Source organism: Thalassophryne amazonica, chromosome 7, assembly GCF_902500255.1.
Source record: "Thalassophryne amazonica chromosome 7, fThaAma1.1, whole genome shotgun sequence".
In the NCBI taxonomy this organism is placed as follows: domain Eukaryota; kingdom Metazoa; phylum Chordata; class Actinopteri; order Batrachoidiformes; family Batrachoididae; genus Thalassophryne; species Thalassophryne amazonica.
In genome coordinates, this window is record NC_047109.1 from 26,272,572 (window position 1) to 26,292,243 (window position 19,672).

The window sequence follows — 19,672 nt, forward strand, 5'->3', positions numbered from 1 at the left end:
ATAGCTGCCGGCAACAGACAGACAAAAAATACTGATAAACAGACAGAACTTTTTTGATTTAAATAGTGTCTCTCACACACGCTGGCTGTGTTTGGGTTAAATGACCTCTCACCTCTCCCACAATGCAGTGCGTCACCTGAGAGTGTGAGATGGCTTATTGAACATCACCAATGTTCATCACATTTGCAGAATGATGAATTTCAGCAAATTAGACAAAAGACTTACAACCTCAATTCCAATGAAGTTTGGACATTGTGTAAAATGTAAATAAAAACAGAATACAATGATTTGCAAATCTTCTTCAACCTTTATTCAACTGAATGCACCACAAAGACAAGATATTTAATAAAAAATAAGAAATAACTGGTGCAGCACAGAAATAAGTGCAAAAAGTCTTTAATAAGGTGCTGAAAAAAAATGTTCAAAGGGACTGACATTTCGATGTGAGAGTCACATCTTCCTCAGAGTCCGTCAGTCCCTTTGAACATTTTTTTTCAGCACCTTATTAAGACTTTTGCACTTATTTCTGTGCTGCACCAGTTATTTCTTCTTTTTTACAAATTGGTCCTGCCTGGTTGCACCAGATTTGTTTGTGCTGTGCAGAAGTGCTGTGAACTCTTTCTTTGCTTTACAAGATATTTAATGTTCAAACTGATAGACTTTTTGTTTTTGTGTAAATGTTTGCTCATTTTGAAATGGATGCCTGCAACACATTATTGGGTATAAAAGGAGCATCCCCAAAAGGCTCAGCCATTCACAAGCAAAGATGGGGCAAGGATCACCACTTTGTGAACAACTGCATGAAAAAATAGTCCAAAAGTTTAAGAACAATGTTTCTCAACTTTCAATTGCAAGGAATTTAGGGATTCCATCAGCTACAGTCCATAATATAATCAGAAGATTCAGAGAATCTGGAGAACTTTCTACACATAAGCGGCAAGGCTGAAAACCAACATTGAATGCCCGTGACCTTCGATCCCTCAGGCAGCACTGCATTAAAAGCCAACATCATTGTGTAAGGATCTTACTGTGTGGGCTCAGGAACACTTCCAAAAACCATTGTCAGTTAACACTGTTCATTGCTACATCTACAAAAGCAAGTTAAAATTCTACCATGCAAAGCGAAAGTCATACATCAACAACATCCAGAAATGCTGCCGCCTTCTCTGGGCTCAAGCTCATTTGAAATGGACAGACACAAAGAGGAAAAGTGTGCTGTGATCTGATGAGTCCACGTTTCAAATTGTTTTTGGAAATCATGGACGTTGTGTCCTCTGAACAAAAGAGGAAAAAGACCATCCAGATTGTTACCAGCGCAAAGTTCATAAGCCAGCATCTGTGATGATATGGGGGTGTGTTAGTGTCCATGGCATGGACAACTTACACATCTGTGATGGCACCATCAATGCTGAAAGGTACATCCAGGTTTTGGAGCAACACATGCTGCCATCCAAGCAACACCTTTTTCAGGGATGTCCCTGCTTATTTCAGCAAGACAATGCCAAGCCACATTCTGCACGTGTTACAACAGCGTGGCTTCGTAGTAAAACAGTGCAGGTACTCAAACTTACCAACTAATATCAGAATTAAGACAATGAAACTGACAAGCATCGCAAATCTTTAGAAAGTATTTATTTTCAACAAAAATATAAATCTCTTCAATAAATTATAAGTATTTAAATAAAAGATAATTGAGTAATTGTGATGGATTGATTTACAGCTGTGGACTTTCAGTGAGAAGCTGCTGGTGCACAGAGACCGCGCCTGAGGACTCAGGAATGTGGACCACTGTGCCTCGACTTTGGAGATATCGAACGATATCCAGGATGTAGTCCAGCTCCCGGAGGAAGATGCCCAGGTCTCTGCTCCTGTTCTGGGCCAAATGTTTCCATCGAGCCGCCTCTGACTGCTGATCAGCCTGCAGTGGTCCATCGATCACCTGCAGGAAGAGCAACGCTGTCAGCTTTGAATAACTGCTACTTCCACTAACTGACCGAGAACAGACAGATGCTGTCCGTCCTTCAGCCATAGCATTATTTAGGGTGCGCTTGATTCATACCTGCTGCAGTTCTTTTTCTCTTTGCTGGTGTCTGAGCTCCATGTTGAGGATCTTCTTTTCCAGGCTTCCGATCAGTTTGGCGACTGGGCTTTGGGCTTTCTTGGCGTCATTCAACTCCGTCAGCAGTGCCATCAGCTGATCAGAGAATATTCATGTATATAAGTACATGTATATACGTGTAATAAAACCCTGCTGTAAGCTGCTCAAAGAACAACAGCTTCCACAGGGCTCTCACTAAGGAGGCAATGAGTCGATCCAACCGGTCACCTGATCCATTCTTTAAGCTACAAGGCACCATTTAACACCAAATTCTCATGACTTAGTTTGATTAAATAAGATTTGATGCTTCTGAAATCAGACAGCGCCACAAACACAAAACTAAAAATCACTTCAGGTGCTCTTCCATCCATCCATCCATCCATCGTAAAGCAGTGCCCAGTGTCACTGTATTCAAATTCCTTGTATTCTTGTAGATACTTCAAGTTCAAGTTTATTCGGTTCAAGTAAAGAACTTTGCAACAAAATAAAACAAAACAAAATAAAACAAAAACTGATTTCTCAGCCAGTCAACCCATGCAACCAAAAGCATGTAGGTAGAAACAAAGCTTAAATACACCTACCCCTTTTACCTCAGCAACTTTTACTTATCACAACAAAAACAAAACAAAACAAAGTGAGCAGAACAGCAAAATACAGACATCTTAAAATAATCAAAAACCTCAAATTCCTCATCATATCCACACCAATAACAGCACACATAACATAATCCAAAAAAATAATACAAAATCAATAACTTAATTGTCCATACTTTAACAGCTATATAGTCCTTCAAACATGAACTGAATTTTCAGAGAATTTAGAAAATTTTCACTTTTTCAGAAAACATCAGTTCCTTATATTGGCGGTTAAACTGATTGACATTTGGACATCGCTTGAGTTCCTTTGCCAGATTATTCCATATTTTAGGGCCACAAGTATAACCCCAATTCCAGTGAAGTTGGGATGTTGTTTAAAATGTAAATAAAACAGAATACAATGATTTACAAATCCTCTTCAACCTCTATTCAATTGAATACAGCACAAAGACAAGATATTTAATGTTCAAACTGATAAAATTTATTGTTTTTGTGCAAATATTTGCTTATTTTGAAATGGATGCCTGCAACACGTTTCCTTTTAACAACACTCAATAAGCATTTGGGAACCAATTGTTGAAGCTTTGTAGGTGGAATTCTTTCCCATTCTTCCTTGATGTACGACTTCAGTTGTTCAACAGTCCGGGGTCCCCGTTGTCGTATTTTGCGCTTCATAATGCACCACCCATTTTCAGTGGGTGACAGGTCTGGACTGCAGGCAGGCCAGTCTAGTACCCACACTCTTTTACTATGAAGCCACGCTGTTGTAACACATGCAGAATGTGGCTTGGCATTGTCTTGCTGAAATAAGCAGGGACATCCCTGAAAAAGACGTTGCTTGGATGGCAGCATGTATTGCTCCAAAATCTGGATGTACCTTTCAGCATTGATGGTGCCATCACTGATGTGTAAGTTGCCCATGCCATGGGCACTAACACACCCCCATACCATCACAGATGCTGGCTTTTGAACTTTGCGCTGGTAACAATCTGGATGGTCATTTTCCTTTTTTGTTCAGAGAACACAATGTCCATCATTTCCAAAAATAATTTGAAATGTGGACTCATCAGACCACAGTACACTTTTCCACTTTGCGTCTGTCCATTTAAAATGAGCTCGGGCACAGAGAAGGTGGCGGCGTTTCTGGATGTTGTTGATGTATGGCTTTCGCTTTGCATGGTAGAGTTTTAACTTGCACTTGTAGATGTAGCGACAAACTGTGTTAACTGACAATGGTTTTCTAAAGTGTTCCTGAGCCCACGCGGTAAGATCCTTTACACAATGATGTCGGTTTTTAATGCAGTGCCGCCTGAGGGATGGAAGGTCACGGGCATTCAATGTTGGTTTTCGGCCTTGCTGCTACGTGTAGAAAAATATCCAGATTCTGTGAATCGTCTGACTATATTATGGATTGTACATGATGGAATCCCTAAATTCCTTGCAAATGAACGTTGAGAAACATTATTCCTAAACTGGTGGACTATTTTTTTTATGCAGTCGTTTACAAAGTGGTGATCCTCACCCCATCTTTGCTTGTGAATGGCTGAGCCTTTTGGGGTGTTCTCTGAGCATTCATAAACTTTCCCAGTCTTTTGTTGCCCATCCCAACTTTTTTGAAATGTGTTCCAGGCATCCATTTCAAAATGAGCAAATACACAAAAAAAAATGCACAAAAACAAAAATGTCTATCAATTTGAACATTAAATATCTTGTCTTCGTGGTGTATTCAATTGAATATAGGTTGAAAAGGATTTGCAAATCATTGTATTCTGTTTTTATTTACATTTTACACAATGTCCCAACTTCATTGGAACTGGGGTTGTAGAAACACAAAAGCCTTTCCTGGTCGTCCGAGCGCCAGCAATTTTACAATAATACAAGCCCCTTAAATTATATTTTCCCTCTCTCTCCTTAAAAAATTCTTGAATTCTGAGGGGAAGTTGCTTATTTTTCACTTTATACATTAACTGCACAGTCTTAAATGTAATCATATCGTGAAGTTTTAATATTTTAGATTTAAAGCTAGAGTTTGTAGTCCTGGAAAGCTAGCAAGAGAGCTAGGAAAATTTGAAAGGAGCACCTCCTCTAGGTTCCACCCCCTCCCCCTACCCCGTCAGTGCTCCGTCCAAAGCCATGCCCCCACAAACTTGAACGCGCATCTGACTGTGGGACTATCTTGGCTGCAGCTGCAGCTACTCATTCGTAAATTCTCTCACAACTGTGTTTAAATAAAGTCCATAAAAGTCCTGCTCACAGACTGATTGCCAGGGACAGGACATGTCCACATCCAGTAAAAAATCCGAACATCTCCAGTCTACTTACGGACGATTTGTTCGCGTGCGCACATGTGAACAATTAAAAAAAAAAAACTGGCTGGCTGGCTGCAGGCAGTTCCTCGCTCTCCCCTCAAACTCCCTCATAATTGTGTTAAATAAAGGACAAAAAAAGGACACAAGTCCTGCTCATAGGCTGACTGCCAGAGACAGGACATATCCATATCAAGCATAACTCCAGACATCTCCACATTTACTCAGGGACAGTTTGCAGTATGAGGGAGGGACAGAGGGGGGCGTTAGGCCTGGAGACGTGAGTACGAAGAACTAGACATGAAGGCATCCGATTGTTTTTTTGAGAGTGGACCACGGGGCTTATATTGGTTGGATTTTTATCAATCTTACAGCTGTTTTTTTTTTTTTGAGAGCGGACTGGGGGCTTATATTGTTGGTAGGGGTTTTATCAACCCTACAGCTGCTACAGACGTCTGATTTTTTTTTTGTTCCTTTCTGAATACATAATGTATTGACTACTGTTAGGATAGACGGACCATTTCACCCAATATAACAAAAAGTGTTTCTGAACAGAGTTACCTACCCTAGCTTTAATAAACAATGAATCAGTGTGATCTGGAGAACCTACATTGTGAATTGTTGTTAATGCTCTTTTTTTGAAGAATGAATAATGATTGCAATGTAGTTTTAGAATTATTGCCCCAAACTTCAGTACAGTAAGCCAAGTAGGGAGCAACCAAGAAACAATACAGAGTATGAACTGCTTTGCAATCAAGAACATGCCTTACCTTATTTAGTACTGCAATACTTTCTGAAACTTTCTTTTGAATATGTTGAATATGAGCTTTCCAATTAATTCTTTCATCAATAATAACACCTAAGAACTTATTTTCTTTGACACGCTCTATGATTACCCATCTCTTTATTGTAATTCCAAAATAACATTATTTTAGTTTTAGACAAATTTAGTGATAATTTATTAATATCAAACCATCTCTAACTTTATCATTCCAATATGTAAATTGGACAATAATTGCTGCACATTTTCCCCTGAACAAAACAGGTTTGTATCATCTGCAAACAAAACTGCTTTAAACAGATCCAAAACTTTACATAAATCATTAATGTACAGACTAAATAATTTTGGTCCCAACACAGTACCCTGAGGAAGCCCACAAACGATGGCAAATAAAGGCTATTCTGAACGCATGTTTCTAACCAACATAACTGTCAATTCATGCCCACATCTTTAAAATCTTATGAGACTACTTGGGCTCATGTCCGCGTTAAATGAAGCGTGTTTGGACACAGAGCAGGCATGTTCAGACTGTCCACCAGAAAGAACATTTTACAATTTGGGCATTCATTACACATATTTGAGGAATTAGAAATGATGAGTGTTAACAGTTCCTGCTTCAGCCTCCAGACCATGATCATGCAGTACAGCAGAGCACCATCTACAGATTGACATGTTCAACAGTCCAACAACAAGAACGGAAACTGTTTCAGAAGAACCTGTTCTGTTCTGCTGATCATCAGAATGAGACTTATTCTCAACCATCAAGAATAAAACTTAAGTTTGGAGTCACAAGACTTGTTCATGTGAATATTAAAAATTATAAATTTGTCCAGCCTTTGGAGACGGATGCTGCTGGAATTCTAAACACCTCATATCCAGGTCAGCCACTTTCATAACTTCATTGTGCCATTATGTGAAACATAACTTTGCACAAACACAAATAAAACTCTTAAATATATTTGTTTGGTATAAAACACCAAACAGACACACAAACACAATTCAGTGCTACAGAAATACCAGCTTAACCCCTCAGAAACTGATCCTGGCATGTGAAATGCTGGGAGGCTGAATGAATGAATAATTATACAGTTAATCATTGTGTCAAGTTAGAAATAGACATGTAGCCTCATTGGTGTCAAAACCTACAAGACACCTGTGTGAACTTAACAGCAGCTTTTGTCCTCCTTATTTAAACAAAAATATAAAATAAGACATTTTTTTCTTCATAAAGACATCACAGGAGCACAAAGGATCCTGGGACAATTGTACTGATAAAATTCTGTCATTTGGAAAGTTTTATGCTGGTTCTTGTGGTGAGTGTTAAACGTTTCTCATAGTTTGTTAAAATTATGTCCAAAAGTGATTTTGATGTCTAAATTAAGAAACAACATGACACCATGAGTGAATGAGCAGTGCAGGTGGTCGCCTTCAAACAACCGGAAGACAGCTTTTTACCAACTAGTGGCACATTTATTTTATTTTTCCATCTCTCTACTGTGTCCTCACAAAAACACTTTAATCTCTATTTCACAAAACTCTCGTAACCTTTATTCTGGTGAGAAACACAAGCAACAAACATATGTTTTGTTAGCATATGTGGTTAACTGAGGGCATTAATGAATGTAAAAGACCGCGAACATGCGCTTTAACGTGGGATTTACCAACAGTTGATACTTACTGATGCGTGTTCGAATGGTGTCCACCTGTTTGATAAATCTGGATTATTTCATACTTACATATATATACTAATTTTGGTCATATGACAGTATTTAGAAATTTTTCTATGCACAGTTTGATAAATGAGGTCCTGAACATTAACAACCATGTAAACCTGGACAATAAGATATGGATAAGCCAATATTTTACAGTGTCTGCACACAAAGGCTGTTTGAATGAGAACCAAACCTTAAACACAAACAGTCATCCAAAGGATCAGGACAATGTGGCTGAAAACGATCACAAAATCATTTTACCACCACCAGCAACTGACAAAGTACTTACACGGTCTTGCAGGATGTTTTCTCGAGTTCTAGATACTCGAAGAGCATTTCTGGTCTCTTGGAACTCTTTCAGCTGGTCCTGTAAATGCTTCACCATTATCTGCAGGTGATAAGGACATAAAAAAAATAAGGAAGCAACCCCTTTTCTTTGTATTCACATGCTTTGGAAATGGAGGCAAAACATACCTGCTGAGTGTTGAGCTCATTGGCGAGTTCAGCAACCTTGGAGGATGCGTATTTCATGGCGTGGGCTGCATGGAGATGGTCCAGCTCCCTGAGGTGTTCTTTCTTCATGGTGCAATGCTGCTCTTCAAAGTGCTCCTTCATCCTAACACATCCATTACATACAGTTAGCTATTCACTCAATCATGCTCTTTAGAAGAGCTTTTCAAGTTATACTCACCTGCGTAACTCATCCTTGGCTTGTGCAACTTCAGCTTTTAATGAGTCTTTCTCCTTCTCATTCTGCAGCTCGAGGGCCTCTAAGCGCTGCCTGAGAACCACCTCCTCCTGCACAACGTCTGCGTTATGTCAATCATAGTATTCAGATATTTTACAAAGGGTTTCCCCAAACCTTTGGGTGTTTTTAATATGAAGAAAAGGAAGAAGAAAAAAACAAAGTCTGTCTAATAGATAAAATTAACATCTATACATATATACTCTGTGACAGACTGGCGGCCTGTCCAGGGTGTCCCTGCCTTTCACTCAATGGCTGCTGGGATAGACTTCACCTGCCCGTATAGCAGACAGCACAGTCCATGTGTGCCACAGCCTGCAGTTCAGTGGAGACAAAGGCCCAAATCCAATACTCTCCCTTCAATTTGCACAGTTACGTCAATGTGCAAAATTTGATACCGGACCCTGCACTTCTCAGAAAATCAGCCATGAGGAAATGTGGACTTTGCTGGAATGGTCTAACGTGCTTTGAAGTGCCATAGATCTGCCACGGCCAAGTGGACTGTTTAATGTCCAACAAGACCAGAGAGCCTTCCTACCCAAGAGGAACTAGAAACAGCTGAACTGAACCAGAGGCTCAGAGCTGATGGGTGATTGAGAGTAACAGAAAAAGTCAAAGTGAGCAAGCATGACAGTGAGATGTAAGGTGATGTAAGGTGTAATGCTGGACCTGTGTCATAGTGGAGCAGATAACCATAACAATCGTTCATTTCTGGAAACAAGCACCAAAACTGGCACAAACTCCTTAAACATTACTGACAAAACGACTGGCCACTAGGGGTCAACTGAAGAATTACACAGGGGTCAAAATTAAAAGATACACCAATCATATTGAAAACTATATACTAAAATATTTGTCTGATCACAAAGATTCCAAAAATGTATAGTTTGGACTATCTGTAACTGAATGTTATGGAGTTATGATGTAAAAACAGCAAGAATGGTGACAAAAGTCAAGTTTGTACAGGGGTCAAAGTTGCTCTAATTTTGGTAAAACGTGATGCATATTATTGGTTAATAGGGTTTTAAAATGGAACAGTTTGCACCATGTGTCATTCTTAGTTATCATATCACAGGGTAACATATGTCACATATCATAGAATTCAATGGACATCGACATTGTTTGATCTTTATTTTGCAGACCAAACATTCAAGTCAAAACTATTCAATTTATTCATGCATGCACAGAGTAGTCTGCCATGACAAAAAGTCCACATCTATACCTGAGTAGACACTGGGCTCATAGGCCTTCTCAAAATGAAAAGCCGGAAATATTTCTTTATCTCGACGATCTTCTCCTGAAATAGGAGGGGCATGGGTCTCCTTCGGTTTGCGTTCATGTTGTGGACTTGAGACACACAACATGCTGCTCCTCTCTTTCTGGAGTCTCTGCACAGTGCGAGTCAGCTCCTGAATGGTTCGGGTCTTGGTGGCGACTTCTTGGTTCAAACGCTCTATCCTTACTCCGTAAGCCTCCTCAGCCTGACGCTGGTGGCGGCCCGGGGTCGTCTGCGCCTGCAGGGATATTTTATACAAAGATGAAAGGTCACATTTTCCATTCACCACAGCTGGACAGATATTTGGAACTAAACCTTACAAGGCAGTGTCAAGAAATTCAAAACTTAAAAAAAAAAAGAGAAATATATACAATTTCATGCTGTGCCGAAGAAATTCGTTTTCTGCACTGAAGCAAAACAGATTGGTTCAGATAGCTTCTTTCTTCCTCCTGATTCTTCCTCCTGTCAGTCAGACAGCACGGGAGCGCCACAAAAATGGAAATGGACACTGTGAAGACAGTGCAGTAGCTCGGGTACGAGCCTATACACACACACTGATATATCAACATGTTGACCAGTGCATGTTTACATCCTGTGTGTTCAAAAAGTTGAAATTCCTCTGAAATTCCTAGCAAGGCTTTAAAATGATCTACAGATTCAAATATGACAGCAAGGGTCACCATAGAGGCCAGTAACATGCTGCCTTTGTTCAGCCGCTGGTGTAATGACAGAATAATCCTGCTGCTGAGCAATCACAGCTTTTTACAAGGCACAGACTGAAAAATACACGGAAAAGTACTTCTGCCATTCATATGTAGTGATCAGTTGGTTCACCATTTACAACCCCAATTCCAATGAAGTTGGGACGTTGTGTAAAATGTAAATAGTAACACAAATCTTCTTCAACCTAATATTCAATTGAATACACCGAATACACTACAAAGACAAGATATTTAATGTTCAAACTGATAAACTTTATTGTTTTTGTGCAAATATTTGCTCATTTTGAAAGGGGTATACTGTGCTAAAATCAGATTTTAGCATTCATTTAAATTTCAACTTATTTTCATTTATATAGCACCAAATCACAACAAAGTTGCCTCAAGGCGCTTTACACAAGTAAGGTCGAACCTTCCCAACTCCCACAGCAAGCACACAGACGACAGTGGTAATGAAAAACTCCCTCTGAGGAAGAACCCTCAAGCAGACCAGACTCAAAGGGTGACCCCCTGCTTTGGCCATGCTACCAACACAATTTACAAAACAAATATACAGGAAATGTTGCCGGTGCACAGGACAGGAAAGTTTCAGAACCAGACACCACACCCATCTCTGGATGGAGTCACACCTCAAACAGAGAGAAAAGAAAAAAAAAAACAGAATCAAGCATCAGAAAGACAACAAATACAGTGTAATTTGTTAGAATTAAGCAACAAGAAAAACAGAAGAAATACTAAGGTGATCGCCAGCCACTAGCCCTAAGCATCACTAGAAGACCCAGAATTTAGATAAAGTTGAAGCCGTGGCACTCTCCGTTTCCAGTGTTTTCAAATAAAATTAATTACAAAACTAAAATGCATAGTAATGCTAGCCATACAAAAGGGAAAATAAGAGCGCCTTAAGTCTGGACTTGAAAGTCTCTACAGAATCTGACTGTTTTATTGATGCAGGGAGATCATTCCACAGAACAGGGGCACGACAAGAGAAAGCTCTGTGACCGGCAGACTTTTTATTCACCCTAGGGACACAAAGTAGTCCTGCACCCTGAGAACGCGGAGCCCGGGCCGGTATGTAAGGTTTAATTAGGTCAGCTAAGTAGGGAGGTACCAGTCCGTGAACAATTTTATAGGTTAGTAACAGAACCTTAAAATCTGATCTCACAGGGACAGGAAGCCAGTGAAGAGATGCCAAAATGGGTGTAATGTGGTCAAACTTTCTGCTTTGTGTCAAAAGTCTGGCGGCAGCATTTTGAGCCAATTGGAGACCCCTAATCCTGGACTGCGGTAAACCAGAAAACAGAATATTGCAGTAGTCCAATCTCGATAGACAAACGCATGAATCAGGGTCTCAGCATCAGCCATAGACAGGATGGGACAAATCTTCATTATATTTCACAGGTGGAAAAAAGCAGTTCTCATAATAATGTGGAGGTCAAAGGACAACATAGGATCAAAATTTACCCCAAGGTAATTATAATTCATTCATTTTCTGCAGCTAATCTGGGTCCAGGTCGCAGTGGCAGCAGACGAAGCAGCTCCACCCACACTTCCCTATCCTGAGCAAAGTCCTGTAACTCTTCCCAGGGGATCCAGACGCATTCCCAACCCAGATGGGAAATATAATCCCACCAGCTTGTCCTGAGTCTCCTTCCAATATAAGACATGCCTGGAAGACCTGGGAAGCCACCGGGGGCATCCTCATCAGGTGCCTGAACCCCCTCAGCTGGCTCCATTCAATGAGAAGAAGCAGCGGCTATAATCCGAGTCCCTCCCAGATAGTCAAGTTTCTTACCCTGTCCAAAAGTGTAAGATCAGATACTTGACAGAGGAATTGAATTTCTGCCGCTTGTATCCGTGATCCTATTCTTCCAGTCACAGTCACGACCCAAAGTTCATGGCCACAGGTGACGATAGGAGTAGTAGTATATCAGCTGGTAAAAAGAGCTAATTTAGCTCTTCTATCTAGTTTATTACTAGTATATTACTAGTTTATTTCCATTATTTACAACTTTATTTTACTTGGTGTAGATTTTTAATGATTCATCAGTTTGTGTGTGGTTTTTTTTTTTAAATATCAACGTATAGTACCTAAGTTCTTAGGTTTCCATTTGATAGCATATAGATTATGCTTTTTATTTATTATGCTTTTTAGTTTCCTATAGTATGCTAGCAGAGTTACTTTAGAAAGATACCAATACACATTACATCATAGCTTCTGTTTCTATAATAAAATACCAGATTTATAGCTTAGCCTACTAACTATAATTTAATTTTACTACTAGTCTACATACTAAAATACCTATACTACAATCTTCTCCTGTATTAATATTTAGGTTTTAGAACCTACTCCTGTATATTATATAGTACCATATTTATTGTATATGTTGTTTATTACCCTTATTATTTAAATATCAGTTATATATATATATATATATATATATATATGATGTCTTATCTTTCTTATGTTTTATTATTTATTATTATATATATCCTTCATTTCTTGAGCTGCTTGGGTGGGTAGATAGAGTTCCCATGGGATAAAAAAGCTTTTCAACCTACCATCCCTGGTTCTCAAGACCAGGCACCGAAGTGGCTCTACTCTACTCTTTTCTACGCTTCTATTTTACTCTTCCTTTTTAGATATACCTTAGTATACTAGCATAGTTCCACCTTAGAATTGGAATATAATATATAAGATATACCTTACTGAATTTTCATATAGTTTTGTTATGTTCCATGTTCTATTTAAACTCGTGACTGTTCCTTCTAAGGACTAATCACTGTCATTCCTGTACAAACCTGTTTAAGCTGCTGCTTGAGAAACTCTATCTTGCCGTGGAGGGATTTCTCTTTGTCTTGGTGGCTTGCATTCAAGTGCTGCAGCTCTTCTTTCAGGACCTGGATCTGCGAAAGCCATTCTTCAGTCCCAGAGCTCAGTGATCCCAGCTGTTGCTTCTCTGCCAGCTGTTGCTGCACCTCAGAGATTTGGTGTTCGTACTGGAGCTGCAAGTTCCAAAGACAAGTATTTTGAGGCTTTTGAAATTGTTAGGTTTGTATATTGTATAAAGTGCATTATACTTGTTCATGTGAAAAATTTACTGTGTTTTTTTAAACTATCAGACACAGTACTAGTTAAGGCCCGAAGTGACAAGCCAAGTAAAATCTCAGATAAGCTGAAGATAAGGATGGTGAGAACAGTCATAGTCAACCCACAGACCTGCTTCAAAAACCTACAACATGATCTTGCTGCAGATAGTGTCTCTGTGCATCGTTCAACTATACAGCGCACTTTGCACAAGGAGATGCTGAATGAGAGAGTAATGCAGAGGAAGCCTTTTCTGTGTACATGCCACAGAGTCGCTTGAGGTATGCTAAAGCACATTTGGACAAGCCAGCTTCATTTTGGAATAAGGTGCTGTGGACTGATGAAACTAAAACTGAGTTATTTGGACAAATCAAGGGGTAGTATGCATGGCTGAAAAAGAACACAGCATTCCAAGAAAAACACTTGCTACCTACAGTAAAATTTGGAGGTGGTTCTATGGCTGTGTGGCCAGTGCAGGTACTAGGAATCTTGTTAAGGTTGAGGGTCACATGGATTCCAGTCAGTATCAGCAGATTCTTGAGAACAATGTTCAAGAATCAGTGACACAGTTGAAGTTGCACTGGGGCTGGATCGTTCAACAAGACAACAACCCTAAACACTGATCAAAATCTACTAAGGCATTCATGCAGAGGAACAAGTACAATGTTCTGGAATGGCCATCTCAGTCCCCAGGCCTGAATAGTATTGAAAATCTGTGGTGTGATTTTAAGTGGGCTGTCCATGCTCGGAAACCAACAAACCTGAGATGTTTTGTAAAGCCGAATGGTCCAAAATACCTTCAACCGGAATCCAGACTCTCATTGCAAGCTATAGGAAGCGTTTAGAGGCTGTTATTTCTGTAAAAGGAGGATCTACTAAATACTGATGTATTTTTTCTGTTGGGGTGCCCAAATTTATGCACCTAATTTTGTTTAAAGAATTATTGCACACTTTCTACAAATCATAAAAACTTCATTTCACTTCTGTCTGTGTCTGCTATATGATTTATTTAACTGAAATTGCTGATCCAAACAATCAACGATTTATAAAAGAAAATCAGGGAAATCATCGGGGTGCCCAAACTTTTACATACCACTAGGGCTGAAACGATTAATCGAGTAATTCGATTACAAAAAATGTTCAAGGCAAATTCTTTGCCTCGAAGCTTCGTTTAAAGCTGTAGTACATATGCCAGGCCTATAGGTGGCACTATAACACTCCCACAAAAAACCGAGAAGAAGACCGTAGAGCATGTCCATAACTAATATAAGCGCTAATCAATGTAGCAGGCGATGCTACAAGTTTACAAAGCCACATGCTGAGTAAAATAAAGTCTTTTAAGAGAAAGGGTCTGTGCTGATTGTCTGAAACGGACTTATTATACATTTAAAGGCGAAGCAGTGTATTTTTATATATATATATATATATATATATATATATATATATATATATATATATATATATATATATATTTTTTTTTTTAAACGTGGTTTGTTCCACTGGCTGCTCTCCACCTCCGCAGATGAAACAAAAGGAAGCGCACTTTAAATTAATCATGTTTAACTATTAAAAAAAAAAGCCTTATTCAGATTTGATAAGAGTTTTGATCAACAGGCTGTAGAGTTAATTTATCAGTGTTGCTGTTGTGGAAATGTTGCACTCCACAACTGTTTTTCAAAGGCTTTGTTATTCGCCAAGTATCCACAGAAAACAAGGAATTTGATTTCAGTTTGAGCTGCTCTGTGCGGCATGTAGAAATATACACTAAACACTGAATAAATCACAGCAATAAAAAGTGCAAATGAAATATGCAATAAGAAAAAAAAGAATGTCCTGTCTGCAGACTGAAGATTTCACAGAGCGCCTGGGCTTATGGTTTGGCAAAGCTCCAAAACTTAATATGAAAAAATAAATAATTACCTGGGAAAACAGAGAGGGAACATCATAAACTTAAAAATCTGCATGATGGCACAGCGACATTGTGCCATTACATTGTGCCACTACTGATATTGTTTAAAAATACAAAAGTACTTTTTTTATCCGATTACTCGATTAATTGATAAAATAATCAATAGAGTACTCGATTCCAAAAATATTCGATAGCTGCAGCCCTACATACCACTATATATTGTCAATATGGTTTTATGAAATGAAATTTTTTCTGTGTTGTCTTTTGAAATTTTACCAAAAATTGACCATTTTCAAGGTCATGGTTGAACATGTTGACAGTAATTCAGCTCTTTCATATTTGCACCACATAATGTCACAGATGTCAGCATGATGTGGTATGAAAATGGTTTTGGTGCTAAGCTTAGTTTTTTAATTATTAATTTTGCTTAAGCTCATTTCATGTTGAGTGGAATTTATCACTATTTTCAATATTACACACTAATGTAAAGAAAACTACTATTCACCAGCTCTTTTCTTGGCATGAACATTTTTGGGATCTGGACACATTGCTGACTTTCATATCCAGATAAATACATCATCTCATGATGCAAACAAATGGAGTTTATCTCATCCAGTAGTACTCCAGACCTCCAAACCAATAACAAGCTGTCCTCACTGGTAAGATCATTGATGTAAGGTACCAGAGTTTTCCTAGCCCAAGTGGTTTTGTGGCATTCATCATGTAAAGTGCTCCCCAGATCACATGGAGGTAAATCCTGGCACTCCATGTCTCTATCCGACTTGAAGGCGTTATGACAACCCAACTTATCTTCACCTTTTTATACTTACCTGACTTGTGCAATAATTTTCCAAAGCAGGTCCAGACAAATTTTAATTATGTCATCATGATCAAATTGTGATGTCTATTTTAACGAAAGAGACGGATATGTCAGAATAAATCAAAGAATGGCCTTTTGATATGTAGCTGGACTTACGCAATCATTTTCCAAAGCAAGTCCAGACAAATTTAAATTGTCATCATGATCAAGTTATGATGGCTATTTTAGGAAAGAGACAGAAATGTCAGAACAAATCAAAGACCTTTTGATATATAGCTGGACTTGCACAATTATTTTCCTGAACAGGTTCAGACAAATTGGAATTATGATGACTTTATGATGGCTACTTTGGCAGAAAGTAAGGGTGTAACGATACATGTATTTATATTGAACCATTTCGGTACGGGACGTTCGGTTCGGTACAGGGTTGTGCATGGGTGAGTTCGCATTGTGTGTGTTTACATTCAGTGTTGCCAACTTGGCGACTTTCTCGCTAAATCTGGTGACTTTCCAAACCCTCTTGATGACTTATTTTCTCAAAAGCGACTAGCAACAAATCTAGCTACTTTTCCTGGCGTTACCGGAGACTTTTCTGATGTTTGGTGACTGAAACTGAAAGTCTCTGTTGTCAATGAGCAGCAGCGGGTCTCCCCCTCCTCCGCTGTCTGCAGCAGCCTATAAAGCGCTGAGCGGAGGGTTATCTCTGGTCACAAACCTCACTCGGACTCGCTCAGCCTACTGACCTCGTTTGCGGTGCTGTGATTAAATAGTCCCCATACTTTGAGAAGCCCTGGCCTTGAGAAGTTATTTTATTTTAATAAGTGATGGCCAATTTTAATGGCAAAATAAATAAACAAACCAAGAATTAAGTTTATTTGTGGTTAAAAATATTTTTAAGGTGGTTTTACTAACTTTTTTACCTCTCCCACAATGTTTTTGTTTTCAAAACTTTATTTAAAAAGATATATTACAAACATTAAATGAACAGTTAAGGCCACAATAACATTCACAGTATTATTATAAATAGAAAGAGATAGAAAATAAAATAAATTGAACAAATGTAAAGGGATTCTTTAACATTAATTCTCTTAAAAAAATTCCTTATAGAGTGTGATAGTTTTGGACAAGTTAATTTTTCTGGCAAAAAATATGAAGGTTGAATAAAATTGAACAGGGCTTCATGCTGGAACCGTTGTGCTGTGCTTTACTTGTGGAAAGGTTTTGTTAAAAGCTGTTAGTTAGGAATTCTTTTTTTTTATAATATTTCATACATTTGTTGTTTATTTGAGAACATTTTATTTAACTTATTACCAGGCAGAAAAATCTCAAAAAGCCCCTTTTTTCACAAAGTCATTTTGGGGTACTGTGTGTAGAATTTTGACGGAAAAATGAAGTTCACCCATTTTGGAATAAGGCTGCAACATAAAAAAATGGAAATAGTGCAGCGCTGTGAATACTTTCTGGATGCACACGTTCACACTGGCACACACACCTATGTTCAATTTGAAGTGCCCAATTTACCTAAACTGCATGTCTTTGGAAATGGAAGGAAGTCAGAGGTCCCCCACACAAACACGGGGAGGACATGCAAACTTCACACACCGTCCAGTATTAGAGGTGAATGATGATTTCTGCACAACAATGACACTGGCCAATAAAAGCTTAAAAGTTCAACACTGGCATCTGCAGATATAAAAATGCCTCTCAGTGAGTCTGGCCTCTTAAAGCATCCATTGAAACTGCACAAAGCACATGTGAGCCCCTCTCTTTAAGACGGGCAGTGACATAAGCGAGTTGTCACAGTTTTCAAGAGACGACTACGACAGAATCCAGTAGTATTAACAATACATTGCTGCACTTAATTACGAACCATTAAAGTGTTCTTTCATAAAAACACAATTACTTTCAAAGCACACGTGTCTGGGCTACCCCCAGTCTGATGGAGTTTGCAAATAAAATTAAGCCTACTGTTCGTTAACCAGTGACCTAAGAAAAGGAAGGGATGTCTTTAGTACCAAGTCTCTTGGGGGGATCCTGGGGTACCAATGGAATGATTGTGTCAAATGAGGAGTTACTAAGGAAGACAGATGAGTAGCATCACTTCCATTGTGAAGGAGCATCAGCTAAGACATTCTGAATATGTGACCCATTTCTCTGGACATGATCCATCATGTAGGTACTTGAGTGCTGAGGAGGCTAGGCTGAAGACAAGATAAAATGGTTTCAAGTGGTAGGGATGGATTGGTTGTAAATGGTAAATGGACTGTATTTATATAGTGCTTTCCATCTGAATCAGAAGCTCAAGGCACTTTACAATGATGCCTCACATTCACCCATTCACACACACATTGATGCTAGGGTGCTGCCACACAATGCGCTCACTACACACCAGGAGCAACTGTGGCATTAAGGATTTGCCCTCTGGTCTCAAGTCCAACACTTAAGCAATAGACCATCACCCCCCTACAAGGGAACAAGGTTATCTGCCTGAGTAATTGCCTTCCAGGAATCCAGAGTGTGGTGTGATGGATGCAGCGAACACAGCAGCGAATACACCCAGACTCGATTTGAACTGGTCCTCGTCTCACAACCATACCTTGGACCTTCATCCTCCTGCAAATTCACCAACGTCAACAAACACTTCTGTCCAGCAATTTAATGACTACAAAGGCTCTTCTCAGACATCTATCAGCCTCATAGGCTGAGCTCCGTGAGACATGGATGTCACTGTCGAGGTAAGACCATTTCTGAACAGGTTTAACCACCTCACCACAGAGTACCTGCGTACTCTGTAAGCAACTGATGGTGAGTCCAAGAAATTACTCAGTCTGGATCTTACTATTGACCCCTCACATTCACAAATCCAGACACTTCAACCGTTCACTCACCAGTGAACTTGTCAACAAAACCCCCCAAGTTACTGGTGCAAAAGATTTTAAACACCCAGCTCTACAAGTACTGAACAGAGTAGGAGCCACAACACAGCCCCACTGTCTCTTACCTTGGTTGACTGAAACCGTTTTTCCAGGGCCTGTATGGCTTGCTTGGCCTTGTTATCCTGGTTTTCCAGCTCATGTCTCAAGTGTTGAATTTCCCTTTTCAACAGGTCCTTGACGTGGTCTTGTGGGGATGTCATTGCAGCAGCGTCTTGGTCATTATTTCCAGCCATATTTGCAGCACAGACCAGAGCAGAAAGTGTTGGGTTCCTAGTTTTCAGTTTTCCCTCTAACACCTTGACCTAGTAAACAGGAAAACATACAACAATGAAGGTGCCAAACTACTGAGGGAAAATAGGATTATAACAACATAGACTTAATTTCTGAGGAACCTGTCTCTCCAGGTCCTGAATCCTCTTAGTTTCTGCAGTTCTGTATTCAGCTGTTCTCTGTTGCTGACTGCTTCTTTTCTCCACAATCTTTTGGAGCTTTTTCACCTGAAACAGAAATGCACATTACACTCTACACAGTAAGCAATGCTAAAATATTAACACCCAAATATAGGCAGCATTTCCACACCCTTACTGGCCCTGTGTGAGGAGTACAATCAATCTGTATAGAGTACCGAGGTGTGATGTCAAGTATATGTTAGGGGTACCAGATGTGACAGTACTGTGTCAGGGCTGTCT

At 39.3% G+C, this 19,672-nt stretch overlaps 1 protein-coding gene across 2 annotated transcripts in view; it reads right to left on the reverse strand.

The window, feature by feature from the left end:
• Window positions 1-1,613: 1,613 nt before the first annotated feature.
• Window positions 1,614-19,672, reverse strand: part of cep162 (centrosomal protein 162) — a 110,803-nt gene continuing 92,744 nt past the window's right edge. For both annotated transcript variants that reach the window (XM_034173964.1, XM_034173963.1), the window contains exons 21-29: window positions 19,376-19,480; window positions 19,049-19,285; window positions 13,033-13,236; window positions 9,461-9,755; window positions 8,185-8,302; window positions 7,968-8,109; window positions 7,783-7,881; window positions 2,060-2,194; window positions 1,614-1,939 (exon numbers count right to left, since the gene is read on the reverse strand). In XM_034173964.1, the coding sequence (XP_034029855.1) occupies window positions 1,715-1,939; window positions 2,060-2,194; window positions 7,783-7,881; window positions 7,968-8,109; window positions 8,185-8,302; window positions 9,461-9,755; window positions 13,033-13,236; window positions 19,049-19,285; window positions 19,376-19,480 (1,560 nt within the window). In that variant the 3' untranslated portion in view covers window positions 1,614-1,714. The remainder of the gene's footprint in view (window positions 1,940-2,059; window positions 2,195-7,782; window positions 7,882-7,967; window positions 8,110-8,184; window positions 8,303-9,460; window positions 9,756-13,032; window positions 13,237-19,048; window positions 19,286-19,375; window positions 19,481-19,672) is intronic.